The 22,558-nt window shown below is 38.3% G+C and overlaps 1 protein-coding gene across 3 annotated transcripts in view; it reads left to right on the top strand.

Annotated features, from left to right (window-relative positions):
- Positions 1-14,882: 14,882 nt before the first annotated feature.
- The window catches only part of ADAD1 (adenosine deaminase domain containing 1), a 51,846-nt gene continuing 44,170 nt past the window's right edge, over positions 14,883-22,558 (top strand). The window contains exons 1-5 of one of the 3 annotated variants that reach the window (XM_023217606.2): positions 14,883-14,978; positions 15,240-15,312; positions 15,945-16,124; positions 16,868-17,056; positions 19,660-19,827. In XM_023217606.2, coding sequence (XP_023073374.1) covers positions 14,946-14,978; positions 15,240-15,312; positions 15,945-16,124; positions 16,868-17,056; positions 19,660-19,827 — 643 coding nt within the window. In that variant the 5' untranslated portion in view covers positions 14,883-14,945. Of the gene's footprint in view, positions 14,979-15,239; positions 15,552-15,944; positions 16,125-16,867; positions 17,057-19,659; positions 19,828-22,558 lie in introns of those variants that run through there. The other 2 variants (XM_023217608.1, XM_023217609.2) reach the window with 2 other exon arrangements.

Raw genomic sequence — 22,558 nt, 5'->3', positions numbered from 1 at the left:
CTTTGACAAACCTGACAAAAACAAGAAATGGGGAAAGGATTCCCTACTTAACAAATGGTGCTGGGAAAACTGGCTAGCCATATGCGGACAGCTGAAGCTGGACCCCTTCCTTACACCTTATACAAAATTAACTCAAGATGGATTAAAGACTTAAATGTAAAACCCAAAACCATAAAAACCCTAGATGAAAACCTAGGCAATACCATTCAGGACATAGGCATGGACAAAGACTTCATGACTAAAACACCAAAAGCAGTGGCAACAAAAGCCAAAATAGACAAATTGGATCTAATTAAACTAAAGAGCTTCTGTACAGCAAAATAAACTATCAGCAGAATGAACAGGCAACCTACAGAATGGGAGAAAATTCTTGCAATCTATCCATCTGACAAAGGGCTAACATCCAGAATCTACAAAGAACTTAAACCAATTTACAAGGAAAAAACCCCATCAAAAAGTGGGCAAAGGATATGAATAGGCACTTCTCAAAAGAAGACATTTATGCAGCCAACAAACTTATGAAAAAATGCTCATCATCACTGGTCATTAGAGAAATGTAAATCAAAACCACAATGAGATATCATCTTATGCCAGTTAGAATGGCGATAATTAAAAAGACAGGAAACAACAGATGCTGGAAAGGATGTGGAGAAATAGGAATGCTTTTACACTATTGGTAGGAGTGAAATTAGTTCAACCATTGTGGAAGACAGTGTGGTGATTCCTCAAGGAACTAGAACTAGAAATACCATTTGACCCAGCAATCCCATTACTTGGTATGTACCCAAAGGATTATAAATCATTCTACTATAAAGATACATGCACATGTATATTTATTGTGGCACTGTTCACAATAGCAAAGTCTTGGAACCAACCTAAATGCCCATCAATGACAGACTGGATAAAGAAAATGTGGCACATATACACCATGGAATACTATGCAGCCATAAAAAATGATGAGTTCATGTCCTTTGCAGGGATATGGATGAAATTGGAAACCACAATTTTCAGCAAAGTAACACAAGAAGAGACAACCAAACACTAAGTGTTCTAACTCATAAATGGGAGTTGAAGAATGAGAACACATGGACACAGGGAGGGGAATATCACACAACGGGGCCTGTCGGGAGTGAGGGTGTTGGGGGAGGGACAGCATTAGGAGAAATACCTAAAGTAAAATAAAAATAAAGAATTTCTAAACATGTACTCTCAATTTCTGTACTTGTCACAGAACAGTAATAATTTATGGGGTATCCTCAGTCCATGCACTACACTTTAAGTAGAATTGCTTTAGCATATTCTCCATTGTCACTACAGCGTGATATCTTTTAAATTTTAATAGGAAACCTGATTATCTGTGTAGACTGGCAAACTTCTATGCCAATTAATAGTGCCATATCCAGAATGCTTATATCTTCTGCACATAGAGCTAGATACCCACACACCTTTCTGTGTCACTAGCACATATTCTAAAATCAGTCAAGGCAGACCTCTATTTTTTTCTCATTTGGGACCTCAGGCATAGAGTATATTTAGCCAAAACTGTCTGATAGATGGCTACATGAGCACTAAGCTATACTCAGTACATTCTGGTTTGTGAGTTTTGTCTGCTTCACATGTTTAGGTCAAAGAGTCATGCAACTCAAAGTCAGAAAAGGTTTGCACTTAAATTCAAACAACTTGTTCAGTCAATGATACGTAATAAACCCTTAGGAAAACGCTCATAGAACTATCAGATGTTGGGAAGCATTTCTGGAGTAAAGTACTGTTAAAGAACATAAAAGAGAAAATGCTTCCAGTTGTAACAGCAAATAGACCTGCGTTGTTAGGTGTATACCTAGTGGTCTACATGAAGAGAGTGGTGTTAAGTAGTAATAACAACAAAGTTGGGCTCTCAGAATAAATACAGCTTGACTGGTCAGATTACCAAGTCATGCACCAAACGAAATGGTACAGGATAGACAAAAGTTGCTAAATCAATCCTCCCTGATAAGCACCTTCACCCCCCTTTCCCCCCCCCACCACCCATCTCATGCTTCCATTTAGAGGGACTTCCACCAAAATAACATTGTAATTTTTCTCCCAATCCCTTACTCACTCTTCCCCAAAAGTGACTTAATCTAGTTATCTGGGACAAGAAAATGAGCTCCGCCTCTTCCACTTCTTACCTTCTGAAACAAGCCTCCTTGAGAGGAGGATGCCTGCAAGGAGGATACAACTCTGATTTCCTTTCTTGTAATGGTGTAAGGAGCAACAGGATTTCTCTAGCTTGCAATGAAAATTATCTATTTAGAAAGCATCAGCAATCCCATTTGGCTACACATCTGAGCCATATCTTCCAATTTAGATTCTTTAAGCAATAAAGCCGGTTTTGGTTTTTTTTTTTTTTTTTTTTTTTTTTGCATTCATTATCTCTGATAACCTTAGTCTCTCAGTTAGTTTCAACCTATGGAGAAGAAGCAGGTGTTATTTATTGACCCCTTAAGCATCAAATATGAATTCTCTTTACTAATACTGGTTCCTGTTAATAGTTTTATTCTTTGTTTAACAGAATGAAAACTTACCTACCTTACAGTGAAAGAAAGCTGATGCCCATGGGTTTTACTAGTTTTATCATTATTCAGATGCAGCTGGACTTACAGAATGATGTAATAGCCTACTGAAGATTCAGTGGTTCCTCAAACTGGGAAACATATAGCTCGGATCTTGCTCTATAGGATGTAGATGTTCTCAACTAGTGATCAATATCTCATATCATTTTTCCCATAAACAGAAAAGATGGGTCCAGTAACTGTGGGTCGAAAAAAAATACCACCTCTCACTATTATACCTAATTAATTCCTTCAAAATGTATGCTTTCTATCCAATTATGGAACACAACAAACATTCCATTAAATCAGAATCCGAGGCTGCCACCTAGTAATTTGAGTTTACAGGTGTCAACTAATTAAACTGTTAAAAAGGTGGCTACAGTGACAGGTTTTAATCATCGGAGAAGATAGCATTAGTGCTGTAAGACATAGGCATGCAGGTCTGTGGATGCCTCAAAGGTGATCCCTGAAGAAATCTCTTAGTGTTCCTAAATTAGTGGCTGAGTATGTACGGCAATCACATGCATGTCCAGTAATGTTCAGAGCTCTCAAAAACAAAGAGAGTATGTTGGAAGATAATCTCCACAGGTCCATCACATTTCTGTCTTGCAAGTGACACACCATCTGCTCTTTGTTCAGAAATATTTTGAGGCTATTTGTATAGTGAACAACTTTAGAAAATAGAGATAGTATCTCCTCCCAGAGCAAAGGAAGATTTCCCTACATCCTTAGAAGATACAGTGTCTCTCTCTGTATTGTAAAAGATTAGGGTTCCCTAAGTACACAGTTCTCCTGTAATGCAATCCACTCTGTGTGGCATTCATCTGGAACCACACGTTTTCTCCATGTAATTTGGTAACAAGGGGAACCACACCAACATGTGGATGGGTTTCACTATTTGTATCATCACCCAGATACAGCTGGACTTACAGAAAGGTGTAACAGCCTACTGAAGATTCAGTGGTTCCCCAAACTGGGAAATATATAGCTCAGATCCTGCCCTACCACATCCTGTATATAGCTCAGATCCTGTAGTAGGATGCAGTAGGGCAGGATCTGAGCTATATCTTGGATTATAGATTCTTTGTCTCTGACACAGGAGTCTCATGTCTTCTGCCACCAATCATGAAACTAAGGCAAATTTTAAAGCTTTTAAATAAGAGTAAAATCTCAAACCTTCACAATTATTGATATTTCACTAGATAAGATGCTTTAATCATCTGAGACACTGAGGGCAAACTAGTATGAAATGGGTAGTGCAGGAAGTAAATCATAAATTCTAACCTCAGAAATGAGTGTTCTACCATCTATTCAAATTTTCTTCAACTTCGGTCATAGAAGTTTTATTTGTTAAATTCTGTGACAAACATTTAGCAATTACCTTCAAAACTTAAGCAGTACTTATTCATATGTGAAATAAAATATTAAGCATTTACTGAGTAACAGGTACTGCTACGCTGTTTGTAACTATCAGTATATTCCTCCCGGTGATGGTCTGAAGTGGGCAATATTGTGCTCATTCTGCAGATAAAGAAATTGAGGCTAAGAGAGCCAGGCAATTTGAGCAACTTTAATTTTTTTCAATCCTTTGGCAGTAGCCTTCTCAGTCAGGCATTCCTTAAGTATCCTATCTAAAATGTAAGCCCTCTTCCCTACATATTATATATACCCCTGCTCTGCTTTATCATTTCTTTTTTAGCACTTTTCACTAACATACTGCATAATTTTACTTATTTTTTGCATTGTCTGTATCTCACTAGGTTGTAAGTTCCATGAAGGAAAGGATTGTTTTTCCATTTTGTTCACTGTTGTATCCCTAGTGTTTAGAACATTGGCACATGGTAGATAATATATTTGTGGATAAATTAGTGAAGGAATAAATGAATAAATAGCTAAGCCTGAATTAAAACACTACACTAATTCTAAAAACCCAACTACTTAAGTACTATCTAACATTGCCTCTCAAATATATTTCTATCTTTGCCCACTTCTTTCTCAGATATAATTATTTTTAATAAATGTGATATAGCATATAAACAGAATTAAGGACAAAAAATATATAGTCATCTCAATAGATGCAGAAAAAGCATTTGATAAAATTCAGCATCCTTCATGCTAAACAAACTAGGCATAGAAGGAAAATACCTTGAAATAATAAAGGACATAATATGAAAAATCCATAGTCAACATCATGCTGAATGGAGAAAAGTTGAAAGCATTCCCCTTAAGAACTGGAGTAAGACAAAGACGCCCATTCTCCCCACTCCTATTTAACATAGTACTCGAAGTCCTAGCCAGAGCAATCAGGCAAGAGAAAGAAATAAAGGGCATCCATACTGGAAAACTGGAAGTCAAATTATCCCTGTTCACTGATGATATGATTTTATATCTAGAAAATACTAAAGATTCCACCAAAAATTCTCTTAGATTTGATGAATTAATTCAGTAAAGATCCAGGATACAAAATCAATGTACAAATATCAGTAGCATTTTTATACACCAATAATTATCACATTAACCAGTAATTATCAAGGTCCAAATCAAGAAAGCATTCCTATTTACAATAGCTAAGAAAACAATAAAATGCCTAAGAATATATTTAACCAAGGAGGTGAAAGGTCTCTACAAGGAAAACCACAAAACACTGTTGAAAGAAATTGTAGACGACCCAAACAAATGGAAAAACATCTCACGCTCACGGATTGGAAGAATTAATATCATTACAATGACCAACTGCCCAAAGCAGTCTACAGATTCAACACAATCCCTAACAAAATATCAAAGTCATTCTTAACAGAATCAGAAAAAAAAAAAAAAATCCTAAATTCATATGGAACCAAAAAGGCCCAAAGAGCCAAAATAATCTTAAGCAAAAAGAACAAAGTTGGAGGTATAGCATTGCCTGACTTCAAATTATACTACAAGGCTATAGTAACCAAAACAGCATGATACTGACATAAAAACATATACACAGATCAATGGAACAGAATACAGAACCTAGAAATAAAGCCACGTATGTATGAACAACTGATCTCTGACAAAGTCGAAAAGAATATACACTGTGAAAAGAATACTGTTTTCAGTAAATGGTTCTGGGAAAACTGGATTGTCATATGCATAGGAATGAAATTGGAGCCCTAACTCTCACCATACACAAACTCAAGATGGATTAAAGACTTAAAATGTAAGACCTCAAACTATAAAAACAATGCTAGAAGAAAAGCTAGGGGAAACTCTTCTGAACATTGGTCTAGGTGAAGAATTCATAACTAAGACCACAAAAGCCAAGACAATAAGAATAAAAATGGGACATCACTAGGCTGAGTATGGTGGCTCATGCCCATAATTCCAATACTTTGGGAGGCCAAGGTGGAAGGATCGCTTGAGCTCAGGAGTTTGAGACCAGCCTGGGCAACGTGGTGAAACCCCATCTCTACAAAAACATACAAAAATTAGCCAGCTATGATTGGGTGTGCCTATCGGCCCAGCTACTCTAGAGGCTGAGGTGGGAGGACTGCTTAAACCCAGGAGGTAGAGGTTGCAGTGAGCCAAGATCGCATCACTGTACTCCAGCTTGGGTGACAGAGTGAGACCTTGTCTCAAAAAAAAAAAAAAAAAAAAGACGTAAAAATCTGCTGTACGGCCCAAAGAAATAACTAACAGAGTGAACAACCTGTAGAACGGAAGAAAATATCTGCAAACTATCCATCTGACAGGAGACTAATAGCCATAATTTACAAGGAATTCAATTCAACAACAACAAAAAGCCTACAAATAACCCCGTTAAAAAAAAACAGGCAAAGGACATGAATAGACACTAAAAAAAAAAAAAAAAACCTATAAAATGGTCAATGAGCATATGAAAAAAATGCTCCATATCACTAATCATCAGAGAAATGCAAATTAAAACCACAATGAGGCTGGGTACCGTGGCTCATCCAGCCGAGGCGGGCAGATTACTTGAGGTCAGGAGTCCGAGACCATCCTTGCCAACATGGTGAAACCTCATCTCTACTAAGAATACAAAAAATTAGCTGGGTGTGATGGCACACCCCTATAATCCCAGCTACTCAGGAAGCTGAGGCATAAGAATCACTTGAACTGGGAGGTGGATGTTGCGGTGAGCCAAGATCATGCCACTGGATTCCAGAGTAAGACTGTCTCAAACAAACAAACAAACAACAACAACAACAACAAAAACACCACACAGTGAGATATCATCTTTACACGAGTTACAATGGCTCTTTATTACAAAGACAATAACAAATGTTGGCAAGGATTCAGAGAAAAGAGAACACCGTTTCACTGCTGGTGGGAATGTAAATTAATACAAGCTCTATGGAAACCAGTGTGGAAATTTCTCAAAGAACTAAAAGTAGAACTATCATTCGATCCAGGAATCCTACTACTGGGTAGTAAAGGATTTCTTTTCCTCTTTCCAAAGGAAAAGAAATTATTATGCCAAAAAGGTATCACATCACTATTCACAATAGCCAAGATATGGAATCAACCTAAGCACCCAACGATGGATGATTGGATAAAGAAAATTGGTATATATACACAATGGAACACTACTCAGCCATAACAATGAATGGAATCCTATTCTGCAGCAATATGGATGGAATTGGAGACCATTATTTTAAGTGAAACAACTCAGAAACACAAAGACAAATACTGCATCTTCTCACTTATAAGCAGGAGCTAAATAATGTATACACATGGACATAGAGTGTGGAATGGATAGACAATGGAGACTCAAGGGTAGGGGACTGGGGAGAATGATATTTCCCAATTGTTTAAAGGATACAACGTACATTATTTGGGTGATGGATACACTGAAAGCCCTAACTACATCACTGTGCAATATATCCATGTAACAATATTACACTTGTCTTCTAAGAGTAAAATGGGGAACATTTACTGGACTGTTAAGAGGTCAAGAGTGGGAAGCAGGAAGACCTGTTTGTAAGCTATCACAGAAATCCCAGGAAAAGGTAACAGCTGTTTCGACTAGGGTGGCAGCAGTGGAAGTAGTAAGAAGTGGATTCATTCCGGCAATGTTGTGGAGACAGCCAACAGAACTAATATAGAACGGGAGTTGGGGGAAAGAAAAGAGTCAAGGATAATTCTCGGGCATGGTCAGATAACTTATATTAATTAGATTAGAAATTAGGAAGCGCATCCACTCCTCAAGCCAAAGCAGCCCCAAACCAAGGTATATGTATTGCTTAGCAGAGTAAAGCTGCACTTCATCCCCACTCACTCCCTTGGCTTGGTGTTCTTGTTCACAACCTTATACTCTGGCCTTGCTTCTGAGGTTCTGGCTTTAGCAACTGAGTTAATGAGCAACTGAGTATCATGTACTGAGATGAACAATTCACTATTATGCCCAATTGCACACTTCCTTGACAAATCTTAAGAGTCACATCATAAAAAGATGAGAGTAATATAGTTCAGCAGTTGCCAAAACATCCTGCAACTCACTGGGCCATTTGATGTCAAGTTAAACTTACATCAGTATTCAGAAATATGTGAAAGGAAGTATCTAAAATCTGGTATGTTTTCATGTATCCAACAATCAATCATTTGTTAATAGATAATATATAGTATCAAATCTGAGACAGTTTACTAAAACCAATACAGAAACAACATTCAGTGTGGTCTTGAAATATGAAACATATTTAAATTACACTGAAACATCTTAAACACTAAACACATCATTTTACAACATAACTCATTAGGAATTGTTATGCAAATTATGTGGATTATCTGCCCCATAGCCTAAATTGGGTAAACCTCAACCAAAATTATCAGGCTATGACTGTATGAAAATTGTAATCATATTTTAAAAATAAGAACCAAAACATCATACATCTCTCCAGTCTTCACATGCTAAACTTAACACGTTGTGGCTGAAACAAAATGGAATAGGCCACTATGTATTTAATAAACCTGACAGGGCTCAGGCAGAATGTATGAGCTGATAAACATTTTGGCCCAATCAAAGGGCTGGCCATTTTCTAAGCATGTTATTTATTCTTTATTTTACTGTAAGCTCCAAGATCAGGGCTATGTTTTAACCTGCCTTGTGATATGGTTTGACTCTGTGTCCCCACCCAAATCTCATGTTGAATTATAATCCCCAATGTCAGGGGAGAGTCCTGGTGGGAGGTCACTGGATCATGGGGGCAGATTTCTCCCTTGCTGTTCTTGTAATAATGAGTGAGTTTTCATGAGATGTGGGGTTTTTTTTAAAGTGTGTAGCACTTCCCTCTTCTCTGTCTCTCCTGACACCATGTAAACACAGACGTGCTTGCTTCCCCTTCAACATTCCTCCATGAGTGTAAGTTGCTTTGGCTAGAGTAAGGAAAAGAGTTTAGAGGAGAGAGTAGAGGGATGGGAGCAAATAGTGAAACAGGAAACCAGTTAGGAGGCTCCTGAGTAATAAACTCAAGAGAAGATAGTTGTTTACATTACAGCTGTAACACTTAGGGTAGTAAGGTCAGATTTTAATATTATAAAGTATAATATCAAATATTATGAAAGATTTTTCTAAAGGAATTTCTAACACCAAAGATTCATTCTTATTTCTATGCCAAACATTTTATAATGCACTTAATTTTATTATCATATATTGACTTTTCTGTCATATTCTTTTTTTTTTTTATTTTTGAGACAGCATCTTGCTCTGTTGCCCAGGCTGGAGTACAGTGGCATGATCTCGGCTCACTACAAGCTCTACCTCCTGGGTTCAAGCAATTCTTCTGCCTCAGCCTCCTGAGTGGCGGGGATTACAGAAGCATGACACCATGTCCGGCTAATTTTTGTATTTTTAGTAGAGATAGGGTTTTACCATACTGGCCAGGCTGGTCTTGAACTCCTGACTTCAAGTGATCCACCTGCCTCGGCCTCCCAAAGTACTAGGATTACAAGCGTGAGCCACTGCACCCAGCCTTCTGTCATATTCTTGATGTGATTTGCATTATTAGTGTCATCAAAGTTATGAGTTACTTAATTACAGCTACCATATGTGTATATCTCTATTTAGCACCTAGCAAAGCAGCATGGGCAATAATCCCTACTTAAAATGTTTGGTGATATTGAACATGTTTTATCTTCTACAAATCTTTTAGGAGTTCCCTTGCACCATAAGGGCTTATCTCCAAAGGCTTACCACCATTCTACACATTTGCTTTGATGAAAGAGTTTGGTTTTGATGGTAGACCTGAATTTGAATACCCGCTCCAATATATGCTGAGCAAGACTTTGACAATAAATAGTTAAAATATACTTCACAAAGCAGATGTATAGTTTCCATAAAGTAATAGCTAAAAAAAAAAAAAAATGGTAGTTCTCTTTCCTCATCCTGCCTTGCAGCAGTGCCAGAATTAGGGTGAAGAGATTAGGATGTTATATCACTCTTTGTAAATGTGTCCATTGAGAATATTGTAAGGATTTGAGATCCAACATCATTCATTTAAAAACCTATGAACAAAAGACTTAAAGTTTCAGCTTGGAATTAGGGTAAGTGCAAGGTTAAATGATATCTCCATTTGAAATTTTGACTTATTGTTAATCAAACTTTTGGCAATAATTTTGATTTTTTTAAATACTGCAATGAAGTATTTGTCTACATTACTAAGTTTTTTGATGCACCGTTCAGGTTTGAGCATGAGGTGAATGTCTCATTCCTCCACTCCAGTAAGTGACTCTGACTTAAAGGGTAATGCCAGCAGGAATGCATTCCTATAGAACAAACAGCCCAGTGGATGAAATAGGGTCAGAAAAAGTGAGTAATGTCCTACCTTTCTCCCAATCTAATTAAGCACTGGTCTTCAAACATGTCCCTCATTTTCTAATTTTGAAAAATTATTCATAACATTTTACATATTTTAAAGTTAATGTATTTTTTCCAGCATAAGTTTAATTAGTTGCAAAGGACGTAATTTCTGGCATACTGGAAGTATTGACACTTAAGTGCATCTTGATTTATCTTCATTTTAATGTATCCAGTTGAATCCAAGTATCCTAGAGATGTGAAGCCCACCATCATCACTCATTTAAAGACATATGAACAACTTGAAAAGGTAGAGATGATAAAAGCACTGTGCTCACCCTTAGAACAATTTTAAAAGCTGGACAAACTATAACATTTTTTCTTGAACCCATCAGTAAACAAGGGTCATAGCACAAAAAACTAACTTGAAATCTGGAGAGAGATAGGCATAGGAACACCTGGGCCAGATGTTCAGCTGTTGTCCTTCTGTCTGCAGATTAAGGTTTTTATTCCTTGGAAGACATAAAGGACATGGGTGCTCACAGGGTAGACAAAGATGAATCCAGAGAAAACTTTCCCCCATGGCACTGGCTGAACAGGGAAGAACACCTAGCAACGAAATTCTGCCCAGACCCTTGTGAGAAAGCAAAAATGATACAATCACTTTGGAAAAGTTTGGAGGTTTATAAAGTTAAACATACACTTACCATATGACCCAGCAATCCCATTCCTAGGTATTTGCCCAAATGAATTGAAAATTTATGTACATAAATGTTTATAGCAGTTGTATTCATAATTGCCTCAAAACTGGAAGCGACCAAGATATCTTTCAACGGATGAACATGCAAACAGTGGTACAATGGAATATTATTCTGCAATAAAAAGGAAGAAGCTATTGATCCATCCAACAATGTGGATGAACCTTAAATGTGTTTTTCTAAGTGAAAAAAGCCAGATCCAAAATGTTACATATTTTATGATGCAATTTATATGGCATTATGGAAAAGGAAAAACTATAGAAACAGAAAACAGATCAATGGTTTCCAGGAGTTAGGAGAGAGAAGAAGGGTCAACTACAAAGTGAACACACAGGGAAATTTCGGGGTGATGAAACTGTTCTGTACACAGTACTGTAGTGGTGGATACTTGACCATGTATTTGTCAAAACCCATAGAACTGTAAACAAATAACCAACCTGAGTAATCTGGGAAACTGTTTTGACTAGATAATGAAAGATTAAAGAAAAAAATGAAAGAAATAGCCTGGTCAATAAGGTTAAAGAAATAAAAATGAAATAAATAAATGCTAAACTCTTCTTGGTGGCAAATTTGTTTCTCACAAATGTAAAAGTTAACCAATATGCATCTACTATACACTGAAAAATAAAATACATTTTAGATATTGCCAGATTTCTCATTGTCAGAGAAAGAAATCACAAATAAAGGGAAGTAGGAATGACTGCTCGGGTGTCAGATTACAGTCAAAGGTGTAAGTATAAATTTGTTTTTATATATAAATATAGATGTGTCTGTATACAGGAGTCAGTACATACAAATATATTTCCTAGCTTTGTCTGTCCTCTGTGTAGGCATAGAAGCAATGACACCCCAGCAGCAATAAGCACTCCTAATGCTCAGAGCTTAGTTTCTAAATACCATTCTCCCGTAAAAGTAACCACAGCTTTTTGTTAGATATAGGGCAGGAAAAACACCTTAAAAAAAAAAAAAAAAAAAAAAAAGATGAGGACATGTCAAGAGGACACAAGAGCCAACCTGAAAGAGTTCCCAATGACCAAAGCTGGAATAATTTGAACAATAAAATCAATAATGGTAGTGCCAACCCCAGTGGCTCATGCCTGTAATCCCAGCACTTTGGGGGGCCCAGACGTGTGGACTGCTTGAGTCCAGGAGTTTGTGACCAGCCTGGGTGATATGGAAAAGGCCTGTCTCTGACAAAAAAAAAATTAGCTGGGTGTGGTTACACATGCCTGTAGTCCCAGCTACTCAGGAGGCTGAGATGAAAGGATCACCTGAGCCCAAGAGATGGAGGCTGCAGTAAGCCACGATCACATTACTGCACTCCAGCCTGGGTGACAAAGCAAGACCTTGTCTCAAAAAAAAAAAAAAATTAAAACGAAATTTAAAAAAATAGGTAGTATTGGATCACACTCAAATGACAGAATAAATACCTAAGCCTCCATACTGATATAGTCAAATAAATGAATAAATATAAAGGAAAGGGGCAAGGCTTTCTTACAAAATTCCAAATAATAAATGTAGAAAGAATGAGGGATACTGAAAAGAATCATTAGAACACCGTAGTAATAACTGCTTTGGGTAAGACTACAAATATGAATGCTAAAATTAGTGGGTGAAACTCTAGGGTGAAACAGTGCATATACATAACCTTAAAATATTACCACCCCCAAATATTCATTAATATGTGGTTTGAACATATGTACACAAATTCTGTGATACTCCTCTCTCTAAGAGGTGAACCTTCTAACAAACAGAGACTAGAAAAGGAAAAGCAGAAATTGTGCAGTGGAGAAAACTGGCAGACACAACCTTAACCAAGTCAGCAAAGTTAACATCACCAGTTATACTCATTATGTTACTCCCTAATATGCCCTGAGAAGTGAACTTCATCTATGTAGTATTCTTTCCAAATACCACAACTCTGTAGTCATGAGAAAACACGTGACAGACCCAAATTGAGGGCGATTCTACAAAACACCTGACCAGCACTCTTCAAAATTATCTAGGTCATGAAAAATAAAGAAGGGCTGAAAATCTATCATAGACCATGGGATGCTTAGGAGATATGACCAATAAATGCAATATGGCAACCTGAATCCTGGAACAGAAAATGGACATTGGTTGAAAAACTGGTGAAATCCAAATAAAGTGTTGTATAGTCAGTAGTGTTGTACTAATGTTAATTTATTAGTTTCCATCAATGTGCCACAGTTACATGAGACAAAGTAGCAAACATCTGCCTCTGGCCAGCCAGAGTCCACTCTTGCTGTGACAAAGCCATGTTTGCTGACTCTGCTTGTGAGCATAACTTCACAACCCCCTGACTCGGAGACTGAGTGCAGCCAGAAAGAATGCCCTGGAGATCATAAACAGGGTAGTGAACAGGTTCCCATGTCTCTTGCCTGAATCACTGCATTTCTAGAAAGGAAGTTCAAAGATCCTAGCCTTTGTCTTTTCCTGTACATGAGATAATGTCTGACAGGAATAATTATTATGACTCTGTAATCTATAACGAATGTACTCCTCTCCCACCCAAACTTTGATGAGATGTTGTTCTACTGTAACTTCTGAGCACATGCTGAACATTCACATCACCTGAAATATAAGCTATGGGCTGAAACACTGCTTTGGTGCAGTGAAACAGAAACGCTTTGGTGCAGTGAAACAGAAAAACTCTCCTGGGTTGCAATCCTAAGACTCTGAACGAAACTAACTTTAATTCTTTAAAAGCCTGATTTCTTTGTCTTTAGTTGACAGTTATGTAAGATAATATTAGGGGAAAGTGGATGGAAGGAATGGAAAGATCGTACTATCTTTGCAATTCCTTTGTAAATCTAAAATTACTTCAAAATAAAACATAATTTATATATTTGCATATGCAGTAGGGAAATTTTGTACCTCATTCCTTTCACTCCTTGAGCTTTTATTTCCATTCCATGACTCCCCTCAAATTTGATCCTAATGTACTTAGAAGTTGTGTTATCATCCTTTTACTTCTTGACATTTGAATTTTTTAATTTCCTGTAACCAGAAGTCTCTAAATGTTAATTTTAAAAATCCAGATTGAGTTATCATTGGGATCATTAATGGGCACTTGATCGAAGCAACATAATCAACACACTTTTTAATAACCACTAAGGAAAAATACTTTTATTGAAAATGCACTGCTTAACGAGGGGGATGGGACTATTTTTTCCAATAAGCCCATCTACTTCCAGATGCATATTACGTCTATTTGTTCTTTTTTCCTTTTTTTTTTTTTTTCTCTTTTTTAAAGAGATGGCAGTATCACTAATGTTGCCCAGGCTGGACTTGAACTCCTGGGCTCAATTGGTCCTTCTGCCTCAGCCTCTCCAGTATCTGGGACCACCGGTGCCCACCACCACGCCTGGCTTCCTTCTTTTTTAAAAAAAGAGATTTATATCTGACTTAATTACTGAGAAAACTTATCCCTATAAAAAGGTAGATGGGCACTGAAATTCTGTTATAACAAAGTTACTCAATTCTTTGGATTACTTTTTGTTTACATGCCGAAATCTGTTGGGTGACTTAGTATTCTTATTTTCCACGAACTACCACCTAACATCTCGAGTAGGGCCTCCTTCAACCTTTAGGAGAGCAAAGAATTGAAAACATCCACACTGCATTTGTCATCCGGAGAGCAGAGCCATTTGCTCTCAAAGACCCCATCTGTTTTCATGATTGTTCGCTCATGGCCAAGCTTCAGGACGTGTGAGGTAGTTTTTCTGCAAACAGGAAGGCCACCGTGGAGGTCAAGCTTCCCCATGGGCACCTTCTCAGATTGCAATTGGGGATGAAATGAGGGGTTTTCTTGAAACAATCCTCACGCAGGTACCCCTTGGGCAGCCTTCAACTGCTCTGGGGAAGGAGACCCCAGGCACAGACAACTGCAGTATAAACAATCATCGCTATAGTGCTCTGTTAGGGCTACTGCGGGGCACGGGATGGTAGGGAGGAGGCCGAACTGCGCGATTTTACCTGGCTTCTCCAGAAGGGGACGGCGGTCAGTTAAACCTGGTCCTTGTGTTCGGAGAACAGAGTGGACGTCACGCAAGCCTCGAACGCGTGCTAAGGTCGGCGTCTCTTCCCTAGGTGACGCAGGACGCGGAGGGCGGTGGCAAGACGCTGGCGCAAGCGCGGCGCATGAGCGCCGGCCTCCGAGACTGTTAGTAATTGGACGAAGCAGGGCGCGGGGGCGCAGGCCCAGGTCCTGCAGGAGCACCGCGAGGCCTCTTTTGAAAGACGCGGCCCTGACCCTGTGGACCTCGCGCAGAGCGGCCTGAAGCGAGAAGTTGAGGCTGGGAGGTGGGAGCAACGGCGGCGGCAGCCGCCTGCGAGCCCCCGGTCAGAGGCGTGGCAGCAGCTTCCCATCTGCCCACATAGAGGGCAGGAAGGACAACTTTGGTGGGTAGAGGTTGGTCTAGGACTAAGGAGGCCACCGACGAGCTGATTTTTTTTTTTTCTTCTTTTTTCCTGACCTTGCTAATATCTTCCCTAACTCCCGAGTAGTTTTAAGGTATTTTACACGGACCTCTCTATGTTCCTTCTTTCCTCTTTTGTAGCAGAGGTTTAGGGAAGGGATTCAGGAGAGAAGAGGTCCGTGTCTATGAAAACTCAAAAAGCAGTCATGAGATCAGTTCAAGAGGGATTTGACTCTAGTCATCCGAATATGTGCCAAGGCCATTGATGGAAATAACGGGGGGGGGGGGGGGGGGGGGGCGGTGTGTTTTGGAGAAAATATTTTCAGTTTATATAGTGTTTTGTCTTGTTTTCTGCCAATTTTATCGTGACCTCTAGGTGAGAAAATGGCTAGCAACAATCATTGGTTTCAGAGTTCGCAGGTCCCCAGCTTTGCCCAGATGCTGAAAAAGAACCTGCCAGTTCAACCAGCGACACAGACGATAACTACACCCACAGGATGTTCCTCAGAAAGTTACAGCCTGTCCAAGATGGCATCTAAGGTTACGCAAGTAACGGGTACGACTTTTTTCATTTGTAACAATGAATCAGTTCTTTAAGATTCTGGGATGGCCAGTAAGTTCTGTCGAGCCTCTGGTTTAAAAGTTTCCTGGTTATATAGACATTTACCCATGGCCGTGTCCCACCTGGAGCTGGCATCTGACTCAAGACTTGGAGGAGGCCTGTAGAGCTCTTTACCTGTGCCACTCGTTTAACCATCTGTTACCACGTTGACTGTTCACCCCCCCTTCAAGTGTGGCTTGCCTTTCTGAGGTGAGGCGTTAGGGAAGACACTGGACTTACACTGTGCTGTATTCCACATAGCACTTACCATAGTGTTAGGTATAAAGCAGGGGCAAACATACTTTAAAATTCGATTGAATCCAGTGAGAAAAATGTGGATGGGAGCCAGAAGCCACGTTTTTAGTCCCAGATCTGTGTCTTTCTGTATTCTAGGCCTTAGTGACATTATCTGTAAAAATGGCTTGGTTTCTGAAGGACCTTGACATCAGTAAAATTCCATGACCCTTGATATCACTTAACAATGACATGTTGATATTACTTTTTTGCAAAATCGTCTTAGTACTCGATAGATGCAATAACATGTGGTGCTTGTCATGTGTGCCAAAATTGTTTAATAGAAACTTAAGAAAAACATATGACGAAGTGTATCTGGGATAACCTTCCATTTTGGGGAGGATTTAGTGCTTTTGCTCATTTTTTTTTAAAACCAAATTGACAAGTATAACATTTGTTTTTAGGTAATTTTCCAGAACCATTGCTTTCCAAAAATCTTTTGTCTATTTCAAATCCTGTGCTTCCTCCAAAAAAAATACCTAAGGAATTTATAATGAAATACAAACGTGGAGAGATAAATCCTGTGTCAGCCTTGCACCAGTTTGCACAAATGCAGCGAGTTCAGCTTGACCTTAAGGAAACTGTGACAACAGGCAAGTGTAAAATTGTATTTGTCTTAAAACCAAAACCAAAAGTATAGCACAAGAATGGTGCTAAATTTAGTTCTTTCATCTAATATTGGGGTTAGGTAACTGATTGTATGTTTTCACAAGAATACTTAAATGTTTGTGTTCACACCTCTTTAGCCATTGCTGCCTCTACAAATAACTCACATATACCAAAGTTTTATAATCATTGAATTGTAATTTTTTTATGTGTGGCTAGCTGAATGGAAATTAGTCTCATGGACTATTTTGGGGTGTAATTACTTCTTGTATCATAAACCTGCTTTTGTAAAGATGTTAAATATTTGGACTATAATTCTTTTATGAGAAGGATTCTGTGAGGTTGATGCCTAAGAAAAGTTAAGGTCAAATTTGCCTTCTGAAATTCAAGCATTCGATTACATGATTAGTACTTTGTCTGCAGACTGGTCTGTTACAGTTTTCTCAATTCTCTATTAAACTCCCCAACCAGAATAATCTGTAACCTTGCTCTGTTTGTGAAAGGCTACAGGAGTACGGATAAGGAAAATGTAGAAAGTAGTTTCTTATCTCTTCACATTATAGCCAATGATTAGGAAGATTTTAGGAAAGTGGAGGAATAAGTGCTCTTAAGAGGCCTTGACAGCTTAAAATTTTAAATTTTAAAAACTCTATGTATATGTATGTGTGTGTGTTTGTACACACACACGAGTAGTTAGGTTTTTTCTTTAATTTTCCTGGTGCTAACTTGCCAGTATGAATCTCAAAGCTAACATCTTTGCTAAATAATTTTAACTTGTCAAGATTTTAGTAAAGATAGTCACAGCGACATCAAGTTTCAGTCTGTTGTTTTGGATGAAATACCCATAAACTAACAGGTGACAGAAATAATATCTTAACATAGATGGTGGTGGTAATGTAGGAGGTGGACTTAATTTCCATGTAACTAGTTAGCTTTCCTCCAGTAATCTCAGACTACTCTTGGAAAATGTAATCTGTTGGTCATTGTAAGAAAAAATAAATGATCAGGACAAATCTTCACTGCTCTGAGCAAAAACTGCTAAAAAACATGACCTGTTGGTTAATGGTGTACATTTTATGCTCAAAGTATAGTTCAATAATGCAGTGTGTTTGGTAGTGAAACCACAGTGTCAGAATTTTTAAATAGCTCTACATGTGATTTAGATTTACACTAAAGTTTGAGAACCCGAGTTATAAACAGGCTAAAGCTTAAAGGTCCCGCATTCTGACACAGGAGACTTACTAATAAATTTTAGGTGAAATATCTTTTTTTCTCTCTCACTCTGTAGTCCAGGCTGGAGTGCAATGGTGATCCTCCCACCCCAGCCTCCCAAATAGCTAAGACTGGTGCAGGTATCCACCACCAGGCCTGGCTAATTTTCAAAATGTTCTGTAGAGAAGGAGTCTCACTATATTGCCTAGGCTGACCTCGAACTCCTGGCATCAAGAGATCCTCCAACCTCAGCCTCACAAAGTGATGGGATTACGGGTGTGAGCCAGTGCACCCAACCAAGATGTGTGACATACATAAGAATCATCTGGGCCACTTGTTAATTATACAAAATGCTCTCTGATTTAGTAAACCTGGATTGGAACCCAGGTGATCATGAAGGAAGGAACTTGGGAAACTGAAGTCTGAGATGTTACGGGGAAAGCAGTTTACCCAGAAGCAGTCAGGAGTTGCTTGTGAAACGTTGATGTACATATTAAAGAGTTAATGTAACATACTTATGAGTATGTGAGAAAATAAGATAGTGGGGTTTATGTGTGGTAGCATTGTATGTAGCCATCCGTAACCAAAGAGTGGACAGTCAGATTTCTGAAGGCCTGCTAAAGTCTAAATACTAACAAGCAAAACTTCAAACAGAAGAACCTTTGACCTGTAAATACAGGAGACATGACAATACCATTTCATTTTTCATCCAAATATAAAAGCTAGGTAAAGAAATTGTGATGACTAGACATTCTGTTTAATTCTTTAGTTTATCATTATGTTTTGGTTTTCTCTTCCTCTCTCTCCGTCTCCCCGCCTCCCCTCCCACTCCCCAACCTCCACAGCTGTAATGAGTTGAGTTGCTTCTCATAATGCCCTGATAGGTACACAGGGTTTCTTCAAAGGGATCTCTTACATTCTGGAGCTTGAAAGTGTATTAGGGCAATCCAAGGGGCAGGAGAATTTCAGCTTTCTTTGTATTAAAGTTTTAAAGACATTTGTATTTAAGTTTTAAAGACGTGAGATGTTACCTGAAATCTCCACGTTTTATCTCTCATTGGCCGTTTGACAGGTAGTGGAGTGTTTACCATTGCCAGGAATTTTACTAGACACTCCATATGTGATCAGTACTCTATTACTGGCCCTATTGCTCACACTGAATCTGGAGCCAGCCTAGCTGCTTGAATCCTCAGTTAGTTCAGACACTCATTCAGCTTTAGCTTTAACGCCTATTGGTCCTACAAAAAGACTTATAAAGTTGATGTTTAGAAGGTAGTTTTTGAGAATTTTTGTACTGGAATGTTTTCCCATGTACAGACATTGTTTGCAAGAATACAGTAAAAATTATTGTAGCATTCATTCTGAGTTCTTTTTCAAGGTAATGTTATGGGACCGTATTTTGCCTTTTGTGCTGTGGTGGATGGTATTCAGTACAAGACTGGACTGGGACAAAATAAAAAGGAGTCTAGATCCAATGCAGCAAAATTAGCTCTTGATGAGCTTCTACAACTGGATGAACCTGAACCACGAATTTTGGAAACATCAGGTAAATACTTTTGATTATAAAGTATTTATAAAAGGTGTAATTTTTCAAAAGGAATCACCTGAAAGATTTATGTTAATGAGTTACTTGGCAACTACAAGATAGAAGTTGCAGGATTTGAATAATTTATTTCAGTTGCTGTCCACTGATGTATTTAATAGTAGTTAAAATGCTCTTGCATATTTCAGCACTGACAGGTATAATCATGTTGCTAAACTGTCCGGTAACTTGTCAGATTGTTAATGGGTTTGAGTCCTAAAATATAGTTTTCTTTGTAATTTGTTAGATTCTTATTACGAATGTAATATTGTACATTTAATACTTAGAGGTTTTAAATGCAGCGTTTGTGAAGTTTGTGTTAAATTCAGTAAATGGTAGAATTACTTGAGAAAATGACCTAAGGTAGCATAGCAAATAGATTAAGTGTGTAAACTCCAGAATTAGATTGCTCATATTGACCCTATGCTGGCAAGTTGTTTGCCCTCTAAATCTGTTTCATTTGGAGAGGGGGGATAATGATAGTTGCTACCTTCTATGGTTGTCACTAGGATTAAACAATGCATGCAAAGTCATTAACCAGTGCATACTGAAGAACACACAATCAAATTACAAAATATTTAAAATACTTTGTCGAACTCAAGTTAAAACATACCTATAGAATTTCCTAAGCATCCAATTGAATTATCAGAAAATATATTGATGATTAGTTTCTCATACTTTTTCCCTAATAGCTTTCAAAATGTTTATGTACAACTAGCAAATGTTTGGCCCAGTGGTCTGCAAACTTTAGTTTCTAAACATTTATTTTTTTCCCTCTGTAAAAATTAAGGTAGCATTTAACCATGTCTACTGCCACTACTTTGAAAATTAAGGCGGCATTTACCCATCTCTGCTATCAGCACTTCTGTATTCATTATTGTTTTCTCCAAAAAGTGCCAATAGTGCCTTAAGGACAACAAAAAGTTCTTTAACAATATATTCTATCTTGGGCTAGAGCCTGAAAAAATAATAAGGTCATCTTTTTCCCTATAGTGAGCTACAGTTTCTGTTACAGGAAGTCAGGGACCCCGAACGGAGGGACTGGCTGAAGCCATGGTGGAAGAACATAAATTGTGAAGATTTCATGGACATTTATTAATTCCCCAAATTAATACTTTTATAATTTCTTACGCCTGTCTTTACTGCAGTCTCTGAACATAAATTGTTAAGATTTCATGGACACTTATCACTTCCCCAGTCAATACTCTCGTGATTTCCTAGGCCTGTCTTTAATCTCTTAATCCTGTCATCTTTGTAAGCTGAGGATGAATGTTGCCTCAGGACCCTGTGATGATTCCGTTAACTGCACAAATTGTTTGTGTAGCATGTGTATTTGAACAGTATGAAATCTGGGCACCTTAAGAACAGGATAACAGCAATTTTCAGGGAACAAGGGAGATAACTTTAAAGTCTGGCTGCCTGTGGGCTATGCGGAACAGAGCCATATTTCTCTTCTTTCAAAAGCAAATAGGAGAAATATTGCTGAATTCTTTTTCTCAGCAAGGAACATCCCTGAGAAAGAGAATGCATTCCCAAGGGAAGGTCTCTAAAATGGCTGCTTTAGGAACATCTGTGTTTTACGGTTGTAGATAAGGGATGAAATAAGCCCCGGTCTCACGTAGTGCTCCCAGGCTTATTAGGATGAGGAAATTCCAGCCTAATACATTTTGGTCAGACGGGTTGTCTGCTCTCAAGCCCTGTCTCCTGATAAGATGTTATCAATGACAATGTGTGCCCAAAGCTTTATTAGCAATTTCAATGTTGCCCTGGTCCTGTGATCTCGCCCTGCCTCCGTTTGCCTTGTGATATTTTATTACCTTGTGAAGCATGTGATCTCTGTGACCCACACCCTATTCGTACACTCCCTCCCCTTTTGAAAATCACTAATAAAACCTTGCTGGTTTTGTGTCTTAGGGGACATCACAGAACCTGCTGACATGTGATGTCTTCCCCCGGGGCTCCTTTTGTACTCTTTCCCTTTATTTCTGAGACCAGCCAACACTTAGGGAAATAGAAAAGAACTTACGTGAAATAACGTTGAATTATCGGGGGCTGGTTTTCCCCCCAATAAGTTTCTTCTTTAATTTGTCTACTCTAGACAACTGAGTTTAAAACATCTATTTGTCTTATGAAAGGATGTAGAAGATAAGAATTCAGTATTGATTTCTTTGCTTTTCTCTATTGACAGTTTTTCCGGTCTTCTTCTTATTCACAACATAGAACTTTTAAAACTTTAGTTTTTTTCAAAATTTTGAGCTCATCACTGTTTTAAAATTATTTTTCATGTCTGTCTTCATTAATATTTTGCACATGGTTTTTTTATGTAGTGTTTTTTGTTTTGTTTTGTTTGAAACAGAGTCTCACTCTGTCACCCAGGCTGGAGTGCAGTGGTGCCATCTCTGCTCACTGCAACCTCCGCCTCCCGGATTCTAGTGATTCTCATGCCTCAACCTCCCTAGTAGCTGGGATTATAGGTGCCTGCCACCACACCCGGCTAATTTTTGTATTTTTAGTAGAGACAGGTTTCACCATGTTGGCCAGGCTGGTTTGAACTCCTGACCTCAAATGATCCTTCTACCTCAGCCTCCCAAAGTGCTAGGATTATAGGCATGAGCCACTGTGCCTGACCTGTTATAGTTTTTTTTTTTTTGGAATTAAAAAAGGATACATGGGCAGAACATGCCAGTTTGTTGTA

The sequence above is a fragment of the Piliocolobus tephrosceles genome, chromosome 3, assembly GCF_002776525.5.
Source record: "Piliocolobus tephrosceles isolate RC106 chromosome 3, ASM277652v3, whole genome shotgun sequence".
Lineage (NCBI taxonomy): Eukaryota > Metazoa > Chordata > Mammalia > Primates > Cercopithecidae > Piliocolobus > Piliocolobus tephrosceles.
Note: the sequence above shows the minus strand (reverse complement) of the source record. Positions and strands in the feature narration are given on the sequence as shown.